Source organism: Panthera uncia, chromosome E3, assembly GCF_023721935.1.
Source record: "Panthera uncia isolate 11264 chromosome E3, Puncia_PCG_1.0, whole genome shotgun sequence".
In the NCBI taxonomy this organism is placed as follows: domain Eukaryota; kingdom Metazoa; phylum Chordata; class Mammalia; order Carnivora; family Felidae; genus Panthera; species Panthera uncia.
The window spans coordinates 19,014,161-19,034,872 of record NC_064815.1 but is presented as its reverse complement, the minus strand read 5'-3'; the positions used below and the strand labels follow the sequence as shown (position 1 = coordinate 19,034,872).

The following is a 20,712-nucleotide window of genomic DNA, read 5'->3' as shown; positions in this document are numbered from 1 at the left end:
GAGGACAAGGCGGCGGGGCGGGCGCAGAGCCGGGGACCTCTGCCTTTCAGGACGGGGGCTGGAGGCTCGGGGTCCCTCTCCCCCGAGGGCCTAACCTCGGGCTCCCCGCCGGCCCACCCCCATCCCCGCCGCGGCCCTGTGGCCAGCCGACAGTGGCGTCCCTGCGGCCCCAGAGCTCCTCCGGACCGGGAACTCGCCCTCAACCAAAATGGCGTGGGAGGCCTCAGGTGGGGCACGTGACTTCGCGCGCCGCCCCGTCCGCCTCCAGCGCCGCCCCGTCCGCCTCCAGCGCCGCTCCGAGCCCGGCGGTAAGCGGCTGGCTGTGAGCTGCCACGGGCGAAGGATGCTCCGGGGGCCGGCGGCGGTCTGGGCGGCGCTCGGCCCGCTGCTTTGGGCCTGCGGGCTGGCGCTGCGGGGCGGAATGCTCTACCCCCGGGAGAGCCCGTCGCGGGAGCTCAAGGAGCTGAACGGCCTCTGGAGCTTCCGCGCCGACTTCTCCGAGAACCGGCGCCAGGGCTTCGAGCAGCAGTGGTACCGGACGCCGCTGCGCGAGGTGCGGGCCCAGCGGGGTAGGTGGGCAGGGAGCCTTCCTCTGAGGTCTCGGAGCTGTCGGCCAGGAGGAGGTTAAAGCTGGACGGCTTTGGAGGCGTGGGATCAGACGACGGGGAGAGGGACTGCGAGGGAGGAAACGGGTGGAGGGCCGGCCCGGACGTCCGGGGGGCGGCGGGGCAGGCCTCTGCTCCAGCCCGGTTCGGTAAGACTGGCTGAGCCGGACAGGCTCGCGGCGCTGGCACCGAGCTCGGGGGCGGGAGGACAGGAGGTGTAGGCGTCTTGGCACCAGCCCTGCCCTGGCGCGAAGGACTTGGCACCCACCTGGCCAAGGACTCCTCCCGGCTCTCCCCTCTGACTTGGGTGGTGTCGGCGGGAAGTGGTGCTGGGCCTGTGTGCCCACTGGCCCTCTCTTCTCCCCTAGATCCTCTTTTCTCAGTCTTTGCCATCCGTTCCCCAGGGGAGGAAGAACTGGGTGCCGGGCTTGTGCCCCACTCACAGTTTCCTCAGCAGAGCAGCCCCTGCCCCCACCAGCTTCCTCCCCGGGGCAGTCGGTCGTCTTCCTCTTAGGGTCTGGTCTGAACAGATCCTCTTGCCTCTGCCTGGGTTGTGGGCTGGGCTCGCCCCTGTCCACAGACTGCCCTGAGAAGGAGCTGGCTGCCCCCCAGCCCCAGACACAAACCATGCTAGCAGGAGGATCTCTTACCAAGTTATGGATCCATTCAGCCAACGTTTTTTGAGTCCCTTACATGCAGGGCTGTGCCAGACCCTGGGATACAGCTGTGAGGGACAGAGGAAATCCCACAGACAGGATGTCAGGAAGGTCTTCCCCAGGCTGCTTCCAGGCTCACTGAGCTGTCCTGCTGGTGCCTAGAGGACATCTACTGGAGATGTTCAGGGGATGCCCTGTCAGGCTCAGGCTCACCCAGTTCTGCCAGGTTGTCAGAAGGCAGTATCCCATGGGCCCCCAAAGGCCTTCCCTGACCATCCCTGCCACCCTCCACACTCTCTTCATAGAGCCGATCACCTTGCTCAGCGTTGTAGGTATTCACTGTACACCGTTGATCGAGTGACTGAGTGACCGCTGTCTGCTTCGTGGAGCTGTGCGAATTAAATGAGCCCCATAAACGGCATCAGTCAGTTGCTGGCAAAGAATAAGAATGGTGGGGTGGCCTGGAATCCCGGGGCCCAGGAGAAGTCATCTTACCCAGCCTTCTTCCTGCAGGCCGGGTGGCTGGGGGACGTGGCCCCTGGGGAAGGGGGTTGCCTGGGTCCTGGTCTTCGATTCCTAGGTGGTCTGGACCTGATCCCAGCCCTTCTTTCCTCAGTCGGGCCCCACCCTGGACATGCCGGTTCCCTCCAGCTTCAATGACGTGGGCCAGGATAGGCAGCTGCGCAGCTTTGTCGGCTGGGTGTGGTACGAGCGGGAGGCGACCCTGCCCCAGCGATGGACTCAGGACCTGGGCACCAGAGTGGTGCTGAGGATTGGCAGCGCCCACTACTATGCCATTGTGGTGAGTACAACAAGCATCGGGCAGGGCGAGTGGTCAGGTGCAGTTGCTGAGCAGCCTGGGGCTGCCTTGAGGTGTGTGGTTCCCAGGGGTCACCTGACAGCCTGCCTCCTGGGGTGGACTGGGGGGGGGGGTACACCCATGTCCCACACTGGGGTTGGTGCCCTGGGTCGGGGGAAGGTTGCCTGATGTGTTTAGCTAGAGCTTCATTCCTCCATTCCTGAGGCGGGGGTGGCTGGCGGGGCCCTGAGCCCCCACATACGACACTTGTGTGTGAGGGAGTGCCTGCGATGGCCGCCCTGACTTGCTGTTCCCTCCCCGTATCTCTCTGTCTGCAGTGGGTGAATGGGGTCCACGTGGCAGAGCATGAGGGGGGCCATCTCCCCTTCGAGGCTGACATCAGCAAGCTGGTACAGAGTGGGCCCCTGGCCTCTTGCCGCATTACCGTTGCCATCAACAACACGCTCACCCCCCACACTCTGCCGCCAGGGACCATCCTCCACCAGACGGATACCTCCAAGTGAGCGGCACCCTGCTCCCCCCTCCACCCCACTCCCCACCCTGCCGACTGGTCTTCCCACTAGGGGCAGGGTGGCCCTAGCAGAGGTGAGGCCCTGGCTCTGGGAGGCCAGGGAGACATGTGAGCTGAGGTCAGAGTATCAGAGCAAGGTCCAAGTTGGCCATTGTTCTCCCATCCTAGGTACCCCAAGGGTTACTTTGTCCAGAACATAAACTTTGACTTCTTCAACTACGCGGGGCTGCATCGGCCCGTGCTCCTCTACACCACACCTGCCACCTACATCGATGACATCACCGTCAGCACCAGCGTGGACCGAGACACTGGTAAGGGCTCCCTGCAGGAACTTCCCTCAGCCAGGCCCCAAGTGGCTCTGCTCCCTGTTTGGAAAGATGCTCCAGGAGAAAGCCTCTGCCAGCATCTCTTCCCCCTCGGGCTTCCCATCTGCCCAAAAAGAGCTGAAATCCAGCCTGTCTGAACTGGCACGGGCAGCAGAAATCATTCATCTGGTCTGACCTCATTTTGTGAGGGAACGAAGCCCAAGGAGAAGTGGGGCTTGTGTAAAATCATAGCTCAGGGTGAATCGCTTAGGATTCATGAGAATCTGTGTCCCTTCCCACTGTGCTGCCCTCGCCTCATCTCCCCTCACTGCAGGTTGGGCTCCAGAAATAAACAGTTGTTGGCTGAGGACTCCTCAGAGTGGTGGCTGCAGGAGGCTCTCTGTGTGACCCAGATCGTGTCCCTCCCTTTTTGGTCTGATCTTCCTTGTCTCTTGCAGGGCTGGTGGATTACCAGATTTTTGTTGAAGGCGGTGAACACTTTCAACTGGAAGTGCGTCTTCTGGACGAGGAAGGCAAAGCCGTGGCCCAGGGGACAGGGGGTCGGGGCCAGCTGCAGGTGCCCAATGCCCACCTCTGGTGGCCATACCTGATGCATGAGCACCCTGCCTACCTGTACTCATTGGAGGTAACGAGGTCTTTTGCCCCCACCCAGCAGCCTTGGCTTCCAAGGGGGTGCGGGACAGGTAGTCGGGTACACGTGGTCCTCTGAGCTTCCGGTCTGATTTTCTCACCGCTTGGTAGGGAGGCCCAGTTTTGAAGAGCAGGCACCAGGGGCAGGGTGAATGTTCCTCCTTGTTAATGGCAGAAGCTGGGAACTTCTGCATCTCTCTGCGTGCAGTCCCAGACATTGGCCGTTGTGGTTCACGAGGGGCCTTCCCGCTGGAGGGTGGGCTGTGTGGGGCTCAGGCCAGCACGGATGCCTCACACCGGTGCTCGGCTTTCACAGGTGAGGTTGACCGCGCAGACGGCAGCTGGGTCTGTGTCTGACTTCTACACTCTCCCCGTGGGGATTCGCACGGTGGCTGTCACAGAGCACCAGTTCCTCATCAATGGGAAACCTTTCTATTTCCACGGGGTCAACAAGCACGAGGATGCAGATGTGAGTCGTGGCTTCTGGGTTCCTGTGACAGTTGTTGCTCACCACTGTCTTCCGCGTGACCCCTGAAGCAATTGAGGGTGACTCAGAGCAGTGAAGCAAACCGCTTGAAACAGTTGCCGGATGGGGCCTGATGGGGCCTGTCCTTGTGCCAGATTGAGGGCTAATGGGGTGACCCTTCCGGGGCCTGGCTCCAGACCGAAGTGCGTCTGGGACAGGGGAGGGAGGATCACTCGACTGTGCTCTCCCCTAGATCCGAGGGAAGGGCTTTGACTGGCCACTGCTGGTGAAGGACTTCAATTTGCTTCGCTGGCTCGGGGCCAACGCCTTCCGCACCAGCCACTACCCCTACGCGGAGGAGGTGATGCAGCTCTGTGACCGCTATGGGATCGTGGTCATCGACGAGAGTCCCGGTGTGGGCATCGTGCTGGTGTGAGTGCCCGCCGCCCTCCCTGCTCAGCCTGCCGGGGGCGCAGGCGCTGACGGCTCCTTTTCCTCCCTCTGCCACAGCGAGAGCTACAGCAACGTGTCTCTGCAGCACCACCTGGAGGTGATGGAGGAGCTGGTGCGCAGGGACAAGAATCACCCGGCTGTTGTGATGTGGTCTGTGGCCAATGAGCCCGCTTCCTTCCTGAAACCTGCCGGTTACTACTTCAAGTGAGTGCTCCCTCTGCCCTGGGTGGGGTCAGGGGTGAGACCTCAGCCCTTTGGTCTGGGTCAGCCTTGGGTGGCAGCGCTGAGGTTGGCCCTGGGGCAGGCATGTGCTATGAGAGGCAGCACCCACTCCCAGCCCAGGTAGGGGTGCCTCCGTACATGGTCACTGCAGGGCACCAAGTACACACCCACCACTTGTGATTTCAACCCACTGAGCCCCAGTGTCCCTTTTTCACATCTGAAATGAGATCTAGGGTTAACTTTTTTTTTAGGTTTATTTATTTTAAGAGAGCGCGTGCAAGTGGGGGAGGGACGGAGAGAGGGAGAGAGAGAGAATCCCAAGCAAGCTCTGCACTGTCACCACGGAGCCTGACGGGGCTTGAACTCACAAACCGTGAGATCATGACCTGAGCTGACACCAAGAGTCACATGCTTAACCGACTGAGCCACCCTGGGCACCCCTGGAGTTAACTTCTGCACAGAGTGATTTAGACACATAACTTCAGGTTATGAAAAGAACAGTGGCCTGGCCCAACTATGATATAGAGGACGGTCGTTTATATAATTACACGTGAGTGCATGAGCCAACTCCCCAGAAGAGCCAGTGAAGGGGTCAGACGCTTGCACTTAGATGTGGAACCGCCTGAGAACGCAGCTACAGATGCTGACAGTGGGGGCATCGTTTTGGTGACTGATGCCACCGGCGGTGTTTCCTTCACTGCTGTGCATTTACGAAGTGGTGACTCACTCTAGGTAAAGTTCCAAGCCAAACCAAATATAGTCTTCTCTCAATTTTTATGTTATCTCCATTCCTGGGAAATTTAGTGCATGTTACACCTGCAAAAACCACTTGGTGATGCTTTGGGTTCATCTCTGTAAAGTGGCTTTATGAAACTGGATTATGTAGGCACATAATTATACACAGGTTTTTCAATGACATGCACGTTCTGACTGTTTTAAGTTACATTATTAGACAGGATCAGCCCATCTAAAAGTTCACGGTCCCATTCACTAAATGCCAGTAGGCTCCCCCGACCCTGGCATTGCAGTGGACAGAAACCACACCTACGGGTGGCTTCCAGCAGTGGGAGGGTTTACTACCTCAGGGTGGGGGTGGTCCTCGGTTCCTTGTCTTTCTTACAATCATGCAGTTGTAACTTGGCCCACAGAGGGGAATCACTTCGCTTGGCTATAGAGGCAGCAGAGGCCATTCAGTGTCGTGGAGTGCTGTGAGCTGAGCCGTAGGTACAAGATGTCGGGCTCTGAGCAGCAGGCCCACTGGGCAAAGCTCTGAACGTGCAGCCTGGTGCCTTGAGGCACAGGCCTGTGTGAGCCAGGGCTGGGAGACAGAAGTTTGTTGTGGGGCAGAAAGCGCAGGTGTCCGAGAATGGGTGTCTGCAAGCTTTTCTGGGAGGTGGAGAGAAGGTGATGCATGATCGTTGGTGCAGTAGGGAAGTGGCCAGGGAATGGCTGGAGCTGCCTGGGCATCAGGAGCTCAGCGAGGCTTCAAAGCTTCCTGGAGGCACACAGGTTGTTTCAGAGTGTGGCTCTGGGACTCGAGGTGAAGGGTGCTGTTCTGGCTTGAGGAACCGCAGCCTTCGTATGAGGAGAGCAGGGTGGGAAGAGTGTCATGGAGAAGGAAGCCAGCTGTGGGGACGGGGAGCAGAGGAGCAAGCTTGACCAGTGAACGGAGTGACCTGTGCTGAGGTGGCCTGTGACGGGTCCCCAGGCTGAGCCCCGAGCGCAGGCTGGGCCCTCTGTTGGGAGCCTCTTTCCGCAGCTCCTCCTTGGTGAATGAGACGAAATGCTGTTTCTTCTGAGTATGGGGGTGACTCTCCAGTGTCAGTTAAGTGCCCTGCTATTGTCTCCCGGAGCCCTGTACCGCCCACTTATAATGGCAGCATAGCGTTTCCCCGTGCAAATGTCTGGTCCCACTGCTCCTGTTCCAGTCTCCAGTGAGTGCCCAGTGCACACACAGCCCGCCTCCTCGCACACATCCTCTACTCGTTAAATTAACGTCCACGTTGGTCCACGCCCCACCCGTTCCCTGTTTTCAAGAGGTTTTTCCGAGATTCTGGCAGCACCCAGCCCAGCCCAGCCCAAGGACCCCAGCTGTGAGGGTGGCCTTCCCTCTGTGGGGGTGGGATTTGGGGAGCGAGAAGGAAAGAGGCCAAGGAACATGATCTAGGGCTAGAAGACCGTGTTTGCCTACCGAAAGGAGTCTTCAAGGTCGGGAGGGAGGAAGGATTTTGTCTTTAGTTTTTGGCTGTGAGACAGGGTGGAGAGAGAGAGAGAAAGATGGCTGTATGAGGGCCCTTCCCAGACTGATGAGCCTGTGTCTTCTGCCCTCTGTGGACAGGACGCTGATTGCTCACACCAAAGCCTTGGATCCCTCCCGGCCCGTGACCTTTGTGACCAACTCCAACTATGAAGCAGATCTGGGGGTGAGCCTGGGGGTCTCCGTGCCACTTCTCTTCCCTGCCTGTCCTCTCGCCTTGCTCTGATGCTTGCTAACACAGGCTGCTGGGAGGAGCCCTGAGCAGCCGGTCCAGACGCGTCCCTGGATGGTCTTCAGGTTAAAGATAACTAGCTGCTTGTTTGCCCAGCAGTATGGCTTCTCAGTCCAAGGAGGCTGGGCACAGGGAGGTTTCGTGCGTTCTCAGGTCAGAGTCAGGGTTTGATGCTCCGCGGTTTAGTATGCTTTTAAAGTGGCACAGGTTTAAGGGAGCTTAAAGTTGTCACTGTCCAGTGTTTTTCAAACCCAGCTGGTTGTCAGAACCACTCAGAGAAGCTCTTTGAAAGTACAGATGCCTAGATGCTGATCTAATAAGTCCAGGCTGGCAATCTGGACTGGACTGGAATCGAAGGGTCAGACAGGCTCACTTGGCTGGCTGGACCACACGCATCCCTCCCCACCCCCTGGCGCAGCAGCCCCTCGGAAACTATGCGCAGGGTTACACTGAGGCTGTAGATAGAACATGGCAGCAAGAGAATGTGTCTTCACCAGAGAACTGAAGGCCAGTCCTTAAGAGGAAAGCACTACAGAAAGAGAAAACATCTGCAGAAGGAATGGAGGAGAGAACGCAATGTACAAAATGAACTGGCAACACTCCTTTTAACATGAGCGACCAAAGGCTCGTAGCCCTGGTGTTTCCCTTGCCATCTTTTGAGAACAGCCCCTTCAAAGAAGCATAAAGACTGTGGCCAAACACCAGCATGGCACGGGCAGGCACGGATGTCCTCAGAGCCCAAGTGGCATATCCTCGTTCTCGTCTTCTGTGTGGATGGGGCAGCCAGTGCCTGGGCCACAGAGGGTTGCCGGGCTCACCTAGTGGGATGTGTGGTCCGTGTGCAAGTGTCCACCCGTGGCCACTTCCCCAGCTCCCTCTTTCTGCCCGCTGCTTTCAGCCACAGTTTGGAAAGGGGCTCGGTCGCTTGGGAAGGTCGGACCACATCAGCCCAGTACAGGCTTTCGAGACTGGCTTGTGTTCTGGTGATAGGAGAGGCCGGACAGTTGGCTGGCCTAGCCCTCGCCACTCAGTCCTGAGCACCGCACTTGTAGACATGAGGGGTCCCGCCCATCATTGCCGCTGCCCTCCTAGGAGGGAAGTTTTCGGCCGCTCTGTGGCCCCAGCACCAGCTCACGAATGACATGGTTCGCCAAGACCTTTGTGGGGGAAAAAACCGCCTCTGTCCTTCAGTTGGGAACATTTCCCAGGTAAGGGAAGCCCAGTGACAGGAGCGCCACCGCCCCGGGCTGGCGCCGCGGCCGGCTCACGGGGCGTCTGCTCTACCGCTCAGTCTCTCCAGAGCCCAGCTACAGCCAGGTCAAGAGCGTCAGCCCAGGATTATAGACTTGCCTTATTCAGGTCACTTCTAGGTCTGCTACACGTGGGAGCACCTAGATCATTTTCTGCAGCCCCCTGTTGCCTCCTGTGCCGGAAGAGCCCCCTGAGTTTGTGAGCCCTAATGCTCTTACAGTCTTTTGGTTCGTGAACAAGTTTAATGCTCTCACCCTAGGCGCCGTATGTGGACGTCATCTGTGTGAATAGTTACTACTCTTGGTATCATGACTATGGTCACATGGAGGTGATTCAGCTGCAGCTGACAACCCAGTTTGAGAACTGGTACAGGACCTATCAGAAACCAATAATCCAGAGCGAGTACGGAGCAGACACCATTGCAGGGTTTCACCAGGTAAGTGGTGTAGAACATCGTTTATTTTTTCACTCTCGGACATTTCCCCAAGCTGGAAGTGTGCTCCTCTCCCACCCCTCACGTGTCCTGATGATCTCCATGCAGTGCTGGCTCACACCAGCCTGTCCTCCACACTCGCGGCTGCCGGACTCGGGCCTCCGCCTCGCTTGCTTGGTCCTCCTTACTGGCCTTGTTTCCAAAGAGCCTCCCCTGGCTGCCCGAGTGGTCTCCTGAGCGAATCCGAGTCTTGGGAGCCTTGTCATTGGCTTCCCCCACGCTAAAGCCCCAGCCCTGGCCGGGGCAGTCAACGTCCTTTGCTCTTTGCCCTCTCCCAGGTCGTCCTCCCCTGCTTTCATTCCTGGGCTGTTTCCACCGTGCTTGTTGGCTCCTGCTCTGGTGTGGGCTGTTCCTTCTGCCTGGAATGCCCATGTAGCACCACATTCACCGACTACGGGATTCTTACTCTGTTCGCATCTCAGCTCAGACTTCCCCTCTTTGGTGAGGTTTACCTGCCTGCCCTAGGCAGAGAAACTGCTCCTTCTGCCTGGTCTTTGTCAGCATTTCTCACTGGGTGCCATCATTATCTCTTTGGCCGCCTCCCTGACCAGACTGTGGGCTCCAAGAGAGAGACTGAATCCTATGTATCAGTGCTTCCCAAGCCCTCAGCAGTGCCCGGCCCTCAGTGGGTGCTAAATAATAATTGTTAAGGAAATGAATGAAATCTTGGAGCCAGGTTTTTTTTTTTTTTTTCTGTTTATTTTTTATTTTTGAGAGAGAGAGAGAGAGAGAGAGAGAGAGACAAAGGATCTGAAGTAGGCTCTGCACTGACAGCAGAGAGCCTGATGCGGGACTTGAACTCACGAACTATGAGATCATGACCTGAGCTGAAGTCAGACGCTCGGCCAACTGAGCCACCCAGGTGTCCTGGAGGAAGATTTAATCACTAGCTTTTCTCTCTCTCTCTCTCTTTTTTATTCATTTCCTTCCCAAAGATATGATGCTTTATCTTGGGGATTTTTTTCGTGTGGGTTCTTGAAGCACAGCCAGCCTCTCATCCCTACCCAGCTTCCTTACACTCTACTGTCACAAGTACCACATTCCTTGTTGACACGTTAAAAAAAATTTTTTTTTGTAATGTTTATTTTTTAAGCAATTTCCCTTCGTGTCTTTTTTTTTTAATTTTTTTTAACGTTTTATTTTTTTTTTTAACTTTTTTTTTTTTTTTTTTTAATTTATTTTTGAGACAGGGAGAGACAGAGCATGAACAGGGGAGGGTCAGAGAGAGGGAGACACAGAATCGGAAACAGGCTCCAGGCTCTGAGCGGTCAGCACAGAGCCCGACGCGGGGCTCGAACTCACGGACCGTGAGATCATGACCTGAGCCGAAGTCGGCCGCTTAACCGACTGAGCCACCCAGGCGCCCCACGTTTTATTTATTTTTGAGACAGAGAGAGACAGAGCATGAATGGGGAAGGGGCAGAGAGAGAGGGAGACACAGAATCTGAAGCAGGCTCCAGGCTGTAAGCCATCAGCCCAGAGCCTGACGCGGGGCCTGAACTCACAGACCGTGAGATCGTGACCTGAGCTGAAGTCGGATGCTTAACCGACTGAGCCACCCAGGCGCCCCCGTAATGTTTATTTTTGAGAGAGAGACAGAGACAGAGTGTGGGTCGGGGAGGGACAGAGAGAGAGAGAGAGAGAGAGAGGAAGACACAGACTCTGAAGCAGGCTCCAGGCTCTGAGCTGTTAGCACAGAGCCCAACACAGGGCTCGAACCCATAAACCGTGAGATCATGACCTGAGCTGAAGTTGGATGCTTAACTGAGCCACCCAGGTGCCTGACACACCTTTCTTAATATGCTTATCCTTGGTATGTTGAACAGCTACCTCTGTGTGCTATATTATTCTGTTCATACCCTTAAATTCATCTTGCTTACACAGAATGCCATTTTACAAACTGGTAAAGTAAGGGAAAATAGCTTATGAAGATAACGTATATGTACATCAGTTCTCCGTTTTTGAAAAGGTAACCAACTCTGAATGTTTAAGAAACTCAGTCTAGATCTAGTGCTGATAGGACCCTTTGCAGTGATGGAATGTTTCTGCATTGTCCAAGAGGGTAGCCACCAGCCACATGTGACTCTTGAGGACTTGAAATATGACTAGTTATGACTGAGTTGACTTAGTTTAATTCGGTTTTAAGAATTAGACAATGCGGTTGTCTAATGGGTTGTTTCCATTAAAACAAAGTAAGAACATATACATATACAACTTTGGAACTGGAACAAAACCTGGCTCAGTTGTACTGTTACATTACCAGTGTGTCCTCGATAGCATTTCTATCCTTTTCTTTGGAAAAGAAAGCCAAGGCCTATAGGGCTTTGTTCTCTTGTAAAGTGACTGAAAAGCTCTATCCTTGAACGTTTAAGATTTGAGTGCCCCTCAAATTGCCATGGGATGAAAACAGACCGTCCCAAGAACCTCTAAAAGGTCATTATATCTTAGTACACAGCACACAGGCGCTCTTCACCAGGTACTGAACGAGTCCACAGATGTGGCCTCTGCCTTCGTTCGTCAGGACCCTTCTCACCTGTCAGGTCCTTGACGTCTCCTCAAGGGAGCTTTGCGTGGCCCTTCTCAGCCCCACCGCTAACCACCCCCTGGCTCTGGCTCTGCACTCTGCCAGTCACCCCCGTTTACCCTCATTACGCTAACACCTTGAGTCTTTCTTGTCAGAGTATAAAGCCTGCAGGGGCAGGGACACTCGCCTTTCTTGCTTGTCACTTCATCACCAGAGCCTCCATCCATACTAAGTGATTATTTGTTGAATGGATGGATGTGCTAAGTAGCAGCTGCTCACCCAGACCAGATACAGAGGAATGCGAGTCGAGTTCAAGTGAGTCACACTATTTCTCAAATCGTCAGCTGGCAGCTACTTAAAATGTGAGTTTTAAGTTTATTATCTGAAGAGTCATTTTTACTTCCAGTGTAGCTCAGCTTTCAGGCTGCACCGGTGAATAGAGATGGAAGATAAAATATCAAACTCTGCTTAGAAATAAAGCAGTTCCTAATTAAGGTTCCTTAAACAATCCCTTCTCTTTACTCTGGGCTACACCACAGCCTGGCTGTGTCTCCACCCGCGCCCGAGTCCTGCAGTCACTGCAGCCCACCGTGGAGACGGGTATTTTGGTCACGTCACATGGATCTTTATTTTTACCTACCATTTACAATTCTGCCAGTCCTGCCTCTTAACTTCACTCTTTGCCTTGAATTCCAGGACCCACCTCTGATGTTCAGCGAGGAATACCAGAAAGGTCTGCTGGAGCAGTATCATTTGGTTCTGGATCAAAAACGCAAAGAATACGTGGTCGGAGAGCTCATCTGGAACTTTGCCGATTTTATGACTAACCAGTGTAAGTGGCAGTTGGGTTTGTGGAGTGTACTGTTCCTCATGTTTTCAGGTTGGCCTTTTAGTTCAGGACATTTGTTTGTAAGAGCAGTGGAAACAAGAGGGGGAAAGCTCTAGTCAGTGTAAGCTACGTGAGGATTTCCTAGTTTAGCAAGCAGCAATCACTTGCCTGCTTCCCAGATCATTTCATGGTAAAAAAGCAAACGGAGGAGGTATTATCTTGAGGCAAAAACGACCAACTTGCCTCTGTCTGTTTCACAACAGTGTGTGGAAAAAGTGGACCTAGCGTTGGATTCACGTGGGATACACTTATTATTCCAGAGTACGGTACAAAGCCCGGGAAACTTAGTATATTTTGGTGTGTTTTACATCGTTCGCTTGTAGAAGGCAGGTTTACCAAATGCAAGTGTCAAAGTGTTTGGAATGTGGGAGGGCCTGAAAGTCTTCGGAGAGAATACCGTCTGCATTCTTTCTCAGGCGGGGAGATGTGAGGGCCACTTCAGTGCCATTCATCGTGGATCCCATTTCTTTCTATACCTGTAGATGTTACTGGTTTCTTGATATCCCATAAACTTAGCATAGCGATTTGGGGAGGTAAGGAAGGATTTGGTAGTAGTGGGATTTATAACCTATTATTCACAGGGAAGGACAAGTCTTTGGAAGGCGAGAGTTTAATGAAAAATTAGAATGGAAAGAGGAAGGTAGAGTAAAAGGAACAAGAACTCAAGCCTCTCTCTGGCAAGTGAGATCGACGGCTCCTGAAGTCTGGTTTCGTGAATGGATGCGCTGGCTCTGTGTAGTAAGAAATTAGCTGTGTGACTGTGGACAGATGATCTGACCCTGTCACAAGCCTGTAAGTGGGGATGAGCCCCCTGCGGGTCGATGTAGGAATCCATGTGATAAAGTGCTTGGCGCAGTGCCTGGCATTTGCTTCTCGTGGAAAGACCTTCCCGTTCAACGGAAGCTGTGGTTTCACCTGAGGTGGAGAGAAGGTGTGCTGGGAGCCTGTGGCCCGCTTCGCCTCCTTCCCAGCTTCAGCTGCTGCAGAGCAGCCGACCAGCCACTGGCAGTTGGAACCCAGCCGGAAGTCTGCCTGAGAGAGCTTTGAAATCTGGTAGATCCCACCGAGGCACCCTTGCCTGGTCAGGACCCCGGCTCCCACTAGGAGAGCCGTCTCTTTAGAAAAGCCCAGGCCTTTCTCAGGGTAACTCCGGCTCAGTCCCCACTCTCATTACCGGGCAGCTGGGTGCTCATGTTTCAAACCTTATTTTGCAGATAAAAGAAAAATAATTTTAGATTTTCCTCTAAGAGACAACAACAACAACAACAAAAATATACCAGGGAGCTAAGCTGTTTGGGGGAGCAGCAGGTTAAATCTTTAGCCTTACGTTAAGTGGCCACTTCAGACCAAGCAATCCTAAGTTTTATAGAAAAGGACATTTCTGTTTCATGCCCAGCTTGTCTCTAGGTTGGTTCCTGTTTGGCCCATCAGAAGTCATCTGAAATACCTTTTTGCCTTGTTTTTAGCACCGCAGAGAGTAATGGGGAATAAAAAGGGGATCTTCACGCGCCAGAGACAACCAAAAGGGGCAGCGTTCCTTTTGCGAGAGAGATACTGGAAACTTGCCAATGAAACCAGGTATCCCTGGTCAGCTGTGAAGTCACCGTGTTTGGAAAACAGCCCATTTACTCTTTAAAGCAAGAGCTACCTCTGCTGACAAGAGCAGATAGCAGCCCCTCCTCCACAAGTAAGGGGCGACTTCCACAGCAGTCCTGGACTGTGCATGGCCGACTGGGAAGTTTCTGGCCCGGATTTTGTACTAATTTCCCAGAAGGGAATGTCAGAGGTGCAAATAAAAGCTTTCGTAGTGTGGGAATAAAGAGTTGTCTTAAAAGTGACCATCCATAAATGCGATGATCTGTATTGCTGGAAAGCATCTGAAATTCTCATGTGTTAGGCTGTTTTCACAAACGTAACTGTGTACGGACTCTTGCGAAACTTGCTTCCACACTCACACCACGGCCGGAGTTGCTGGGTGCAGACGGCACTTCCGTAGGACTAGCCTGGCAGCCCTCAGGCCCCAGGGCCTGTGCAGCCAACCAGGCGCGTGAGGAAGAGACGACTGCTTCTTCAGCTTCACAGATGAGCTCACGTCCCAGTGAATTTACAGAAAGCGATGTTACTGGAATAATCAACAAGGTCTGTGTACCAATTTCCACCAAGTTAAGCTGACAAATAAGCATAAGAAAGGTAAGAGATGAAGAATGTCTGGATCAGAAGGGAGCTCAGAGCTTACCAGTTCTTCCAGGACATTATTCCAACCCCAGCCATAGTCTAGTCTTGACAGAAATGGACAGAGGAGCATAAAGGCCCATTAGTCCCTTCATATCCGACTCCACTGAATGTGACGAGACCCTCTTAAAGAGGTCAGGCCTACAGACAAGTAGTCTAGGGCTTTGTCCTTTTGGATGATGCCACCTGTCTTGCTCCTAGAGGATGGTCTTATTCCTTATGGAATCACTCCTCCTCCTCTTCCAGAGGCTCCGTTAGGGCAAGTAAGGTACATTATTCCAAGATGGCAGTATCGGTCCTGGTTTAAAGCTCAATGCTGTGGGGGCGCCTGGGTGGCTCAGTCAGTCAAGTGTCTGACTTTGGCTCAGGTCATGATCTCATGATTTGGGAGTTTGAACCCCACATTGGGCTCTCTGCCGTCAGCACAGGGCCTGCTTCAGTTCCTCTGTTCCCCACCTCTCTTTGTCCCTCTCCTGCTCTCTCTCTGAAATATAAATAAACATTTAAAAAAAGGGGCATCTGGGTGGCTCATGTCCAGTTGAGTGTCCGACTTCAGCTCAGGTCATGATCTCACAGTTCGTGGGTTTGAGCCCCGCATTGGGCTCTGTGACGTCAGCATGGTCTCCCTCTCTCTCTGACCCTCCCCTGGTCATGCTCTGTCTCTCTCAAAAATAAATAAACGTTAAAAAATAAATAAAGCTCAATGGTTTGGAAAAAGGCTCCCTTTGGTGTCCAGTCAAATGGAGGACCATGAACCAAAGCAGTTCTTAATACAGAACTTGATTCACTTCACTTGTGGTTGATTCACATGTCTCAACACATACCCATTTGTATCCTTTCTTTCCAAACTCCAGGAAAGACAGTGAAGATAACTGAACCTTCTTTTAGTGGCCCTCTTTAGACCACTTTTAAGAAATGCAGGTGTTGTTGGTTCAGATATGAAGTTAGGGGTTCTGGGGGTTACATGCTTGTTTTGTTACCACTGAACTTAAGTTCCTTGAAGGAAATCAAGTTTTGCGTTCCATTTAATGTCAAGGAATAACACAGAACTCTTCACTTAACAACATTAAAAAAAAATTAAACACTTAAATGTTTTACAAGTTAGTGGTAAGGTCCATTTCCTAAATCCTGAGGTTCTAGAGAACGCGTTTGTTGTATTCAATAAAATATGGCTGAACTATATTTTAAATGGATTCATCTTCCTTGCAGATGTTACCTTTTTAGGGGACTGAGTGGAGCATTCAGGGGGAGCTGAAGTAAAGCCGTGGGCAAGATCTGATCAGCACGTGCATGTGCTTATAGAACTCTAAGCACTAATTCCTTTCTCATGAATTCTTGACAGCCGTATATATCGTGAGCCCACACGCATTCCAGTACTGGAATCTCTTAAGATTTCTGCCTGTGTCTTCTATAAATTACATCTAATTTAAGGGAAAAAGAATCAACTCAGGACACCTGTAGAAATGAAGTTACAGTATCAGCTTCAAGAATAGTTTGTAGGAAGACTGGATTCATTGCAGCTTTTTGTTTGAAATGTAATACTGCAGTGTAAGAAGGATGGCCGTACAGCTTCCACAGGTAACGTCTACATTTATTTTATACCAAAAAAGTTATGTGCAACAAATAAACATTCTTACATATTTACATTTGTTTTTACCAGTTAGCAAAACTGTGTCCTAAATCTCTGGTAAAGAATATTTCTATCTATATTAAAGGGGAAGTCTGCCCAGTGAACTCCACTTTAAATGAATGTTTACTCCAGAGCTGAAAGCACTAGTAATAAATATTTTCGATGGAACATACTATACAGGTCATACACCTAATACTTAGGCCATGCTTAATACAGTTTTATAACAAAACATTTCACCTTTTCTGGGCTAATTATTTGTAAAAAACAAACAAACAAAAAAACCAAGTAGCCTGGATTCCCACCCCTGCCCCTTTTGTTTGATTGAAGGGTAGTTCTCACAGATTAGGAATCATTAGTGCTGCCTAAAATGTCTGAATAGAAATGTTCCACCAATGCTTATATCTCGGGGGAAAACCCATGAGGACAAAGGTTGCAGGTTAGGTATTCCTTCCCAATAGGTTGCCAATAATGATAGTGAATTTCTTGTTGGCATTTGTCCAATAGAGATTTTCAAGACAAGGTCTGTCAGCATTCACTCACGTTAAGCAGTGGTTCTAATCTCAGTTACAAAGCAATTGCTGAAGATTACTTTGCACTTTTGCTGATAATCTTAAAGATATAAATGAAATACAAACAAATAAAAGCCAACAATTTAGGTTTAATTAGGTTTAATTTCACTGTAGTCTTGGTCCTATATCCTACTTAGTAGGGTCCAAAGATCTCGTACCAAATGGCAGATCTCTGTATGAAACAGTCAATGCTTTCAACATCTTTAAAAGTAATAGATTTAAAGAGAGGTGACATACATAAAGGAAAAGTAATTCCTGGCACACAGCTAGTTAAACCTGAGTTATTTCACCAGTTTACCTTCCTGGAAAGCACCTAGCTGAAATGCAAAACTGAATGAAATCCTCCAAATCACCTAGATTGCCTAGAATTTATCATTTAACCACAGCTTCTCTCATTTCTTCAAATGATATGACTACACAGTAAATAAGAGGCTTCATTTGTTACATACAACTTATTCCCAAAACCAAGAAGCATGGAATAACTGCAAAAAACAGAAATCCAATTCTCCCTCCCCCCCGCAGTTTGTTCTTCAATGTCGGTGGCTGGTAATGTCGCAGTGTTTTAAATAGTCTCAAAAAGTCGTAACGATCCTCAAATTTTATAGCATGGTGTTTTCTCCTTCTTGGAGTGGAAGAGAGGATGTAGAGGGGAGCCTAAATTCTTCCAGGGCAAAAATATCCCAGCACCCACTGGGGTCCTGTTACTTACTGACATACTGGCATTACCCTGCTGTTACTTCAGGCGGCACACCTTCATCACTCAGTGAGAAAACAAAGAGATTAATTCTACTGGGCTCATAGGAATGTGGCAAAAAATTTTTGTACAACTGAAACAGTGGTGTTTCCCCCAAGGCTTAGGAAAGCAAAGGAAAATCTTGAAGGGTCTGGCTGAACGTTTTTACATTTTATCACATGAGAGTTGACATTTGCAAGAACACAACATCAAGACAAGCTTTAACTATACTCTGCTGATTGATACCAAATATGATGAAAATCCATTTGAAATTGGGACATGAGGAACTTATTTAGCACAACCAGTGTTATATATACCACAGAAGTCTTCACTGTTAACCTTTTCCATTCTAGCCTAGAAGAAAGAAGCAGCAAACTGCCTGGCAGACCGGGAAGCACTGCGATAAGGTGACCTCATTGTACAAGTTCTCCAACATTACGACTTGTTTCTCCACAAACACCAGACATCCGATCAATGCTTTCTAGAGTTCTTTAACTAGAAACAAGAACAATACACACATAATAAAACAGGCATTGAAATATTCACATTCATGGGAAAACAGCCTTGAAATCTGAATTCAACTTTCACAAAACCTGTTAAAACCCGTTGGAAGTTCATTACAATTCAGATTTTATACCTGCCTTGGGCCAGAAAAATACATTGCATCAATTAGGACAGTTAGTTGGAAACTGCTGAACAGTTGCTGACTCTACACAGTACGGTTTACAGAGCAGAGCCTGTCCCCTCCCTTCAAAAAGAAGGCTTATTAAAGAAAAGTCACTGGTCTATTTTTAACATAATGATTAATCTAACTGGAAGCAAAAACATTGCTACTACTTCTCAATCTAAGGAACAAAATGATTGTACAGAACCTTTTTATAGACTGATGCAGGCTTTCTACTTCATGGTAAGAGGAAGGAAGGACACTTCTGCCCAAGTTCAACACACAAAATATTTGGTTTGAGATTTAAGACAGAAGGCACTTTTAACATTCTGATATAAGGTGTTAACCATAGAAACATACTGTCACACTTTCATTTGGGTTTATTCAAATCACTCTTAAAACCTATGCATTGCGTAGTTACTAGAAGGAGTAGTGACACCATTAGTGTATTTTACCTTCAGATATTTCTACCCGTACTACTCCCGGTTATGCAAACTGAGCAGCGTGTCAGCCCTAAAATTTACAAATCTAGTATGGACTCTAAAACAATTAGAAACTAGACATCCAATTAGTGCAGAATTAAACAGGAAATACTACAGAGCTACCCAAGAGCAATCCTACTCTGGAGCAACTGGGCTTATACTGGTTATTGCAAGGTCCTAATACTGTTTGGTCGACTGGCACCGATGTTAAGGAAGAATATCTGCATGAAAATTCAACTGCTGTAAGAGACTTTTCCTAAAAATGCCATGTTAATATTTCCAGCTTTTCTCTAAAGAAATCTACCCATTTCCCCATTTTTAGTGTCCTGAAGGCCTTGGATGTGAAGGTCTGGTCACATGACTCATTTTGGTAAGGTTATAATCAATCCAGTTTTATGACTAGACACAGGCTTGACTTGAATGTCCAAATTTAGTTTCTTCCTTTCTGAGGAAGGAGATGAAAGGGAACCAACTACCCTATTATTTTTGCTGTCAGTGCTGGACCCACAGCTGTCAGTACTTTTCACAAGATGCTCTGTATGGACTTACTATTTTCACTATTTCTTCGGTCAACGTTGAGCTGACAATTCTTCATCGCTACACTTCAACTAAACTGTACAGTAAGTTCTGCAGGGATGGATCCAATATTTCTACCTTTATTTACAAATATCACATAAATGGATTCTAGTTGAATCTACATGTTTAAATCCATCGGCTAAAAACATATTACATATTGTAAACATGGCAATATTTAATACAGTATCTATTCTAAAATATTTTCATGTCATGATCACATTTGTTATACCTGAAATTGAATTTATACACATTAGAGAATTACTAGCAATGGTTGCTCACTTTACAATCAAGGGCAGGGGGCTAGGGCTACATTTTATTATTTCAGAAACATTTTCAAAGTAAAGTTAAAGCTTGTCTTTGATTGGCTCGGCATATCCTTTTTTTTTTTTTTTGTATCCATATTTAAAATGAAGATCGACACAAAATAGCTAGGGCCCCTTCTAATTTATAGGTTTTATAAAATCAGTTTAAGATTCTCAGGGAAAGTGTCTGTTGTGAAGAATTAAAAAACAAAAAACAAACAAACAAAAAAAAACGCTGCAAAATAAACTTAATGGAAAAGGGAACTTCAGGCCGTCAGTCCGGAGCTGGTCAGGCTGTCAGTCTTGCTTAGGCTGCAGCTGCCGTTTCCAGGCCTCATTCAAATAAACTAGTCGTTTGTAGTTGATGATAAGAAGAATGAAGTTCAGCACATATGTGATGACACAGATGATGCAAAACTCCTTCAGCACAAAGTACAGAATGTAGGCCAGGTACAATGACCCCACCACAGACACGATGGAGGACGTCATGAGGATTAAAGCTGCGACTGCACTTGCTGTCATGCCTGCAAGAGAAAGAGACGTGTGGCTCCATCAGTCCTTGACGATGGCAAGAAAGTTTCTGAGTTAAAAGCTAGCACTCCATGATTTGCTGCAGCGTTGCAATACTGATTTTACTGCAAAATGCTATGGAATTTGAGAACGAAAGTTACTCATCTATTAAGATTATGCAGGGTGACTTTTGCACACAGAATACCAGTTTTATAGCTGCAGTGTTTTTGATTTGTCAGTATTCTAGGTGAAGTATCACTTCTATCATAAACTAGCTTTAGTTAAGTCATGCAAAGAAAATATGCAGTCTTGTAATCACATTATGCAATGAGCCAGTCTGTAAAATTGACAGTCTCACCCCCTCCTAATGGATAAAGGAATGTGAGGACCACAACCTTCTCTCCCAAGCAGGACACGCTTCCCCTGGCCTTTGCACTGGAGGCTCCCCATGTGTGGGAAGTAAAATTTGCTTTCCATGTGTAGATCAAATTTATCAAAAATCCGAAATGGGAGATGATTATACCAATATGCTGCTGAAGAAGGGAAAAAAAAATTGTAGTAAACATTTCAGAAAGGGCTCACCCTGGAAGATAACGGAAACCACGTTTGGCCAGTCGGCCACATGTGGGTCAAAGCAGATCAAGAAAAAAGGCGGTTATGTGCACTAAACCAGGGCTCT

General features: G+C 49.9%; 2 protein-coding genes across 4 annotated transcripts in view; one reads left to right on the top strand and one right to left on the bottom strand.

The window, feature by feature from the left end:
- Window positions 1–280: 280 nt before the first annotated feature.
- Window positions 281–14,173, top strand: GUSB (glucuronidase beta). 3 transcript variants are annotated; one of them, XM_049638747.1, is made up of 12 exons: window positions 281–553; window positions 1,878–2,063; window positions 2,399–2,580; window positions 2,761–2,903; window positions 3,356–3,543; window positions 3,865–4,017; window positions 4,268–4,446; window positions 4,525–4,671; window positions 7,028–7,112; window positions 8,689–8,865; window positions 12,143–12,278; window positions 13,802–14,173. In XM_049638747.1, the coding sequence occupies exons 1-12, from the start codon at window positions 344–346 to the stop codon at window positions 13,969–13,971; spliced, it is 1,956 nt and encodes a 651-aa protein (XP_049494704.1). In that variant the 5' UTR covers window positions 281–343; the 3' UTR covers window positions 13,972–14,173. The 3 variants fall into 3 exon arrangements, with proteins under 3 accessions (XP_049494704.1, XP_049494705.1, XP_049494706.1); XM_049638748.1 differs by having other exon boundaries at window positions 502–569; XM_049638749.1 differs by lacking the exons at window positions 281–553; window positions 2,399–2,580; window positions 2,761–2,903 and having other exon boundaries at window positions 1,997–2,063.
- Window positions 14,174–16,137: 1,964 nt separating this feature from the next.
- Window positions 16,138–20,712, bottom strand: part of VKORC1L1 (vitamin K epoxide reductase complex subunit 1 like 1) — a 63,431-nt gene continuing 58,856 nt past the window's right edge. The window contains exon 3 of the mRNA XM_049638750.1: window positions 16,138–20,047. Coding sequence (XP_049494707.1) covers window positions 19,821–20,047 — 227 coding nt within the window. The 3' untranslated portion in view covers window positions 16,138–19,820. The remainder of the gene's footprint in view (window positions 20,048–20,712) is intronic.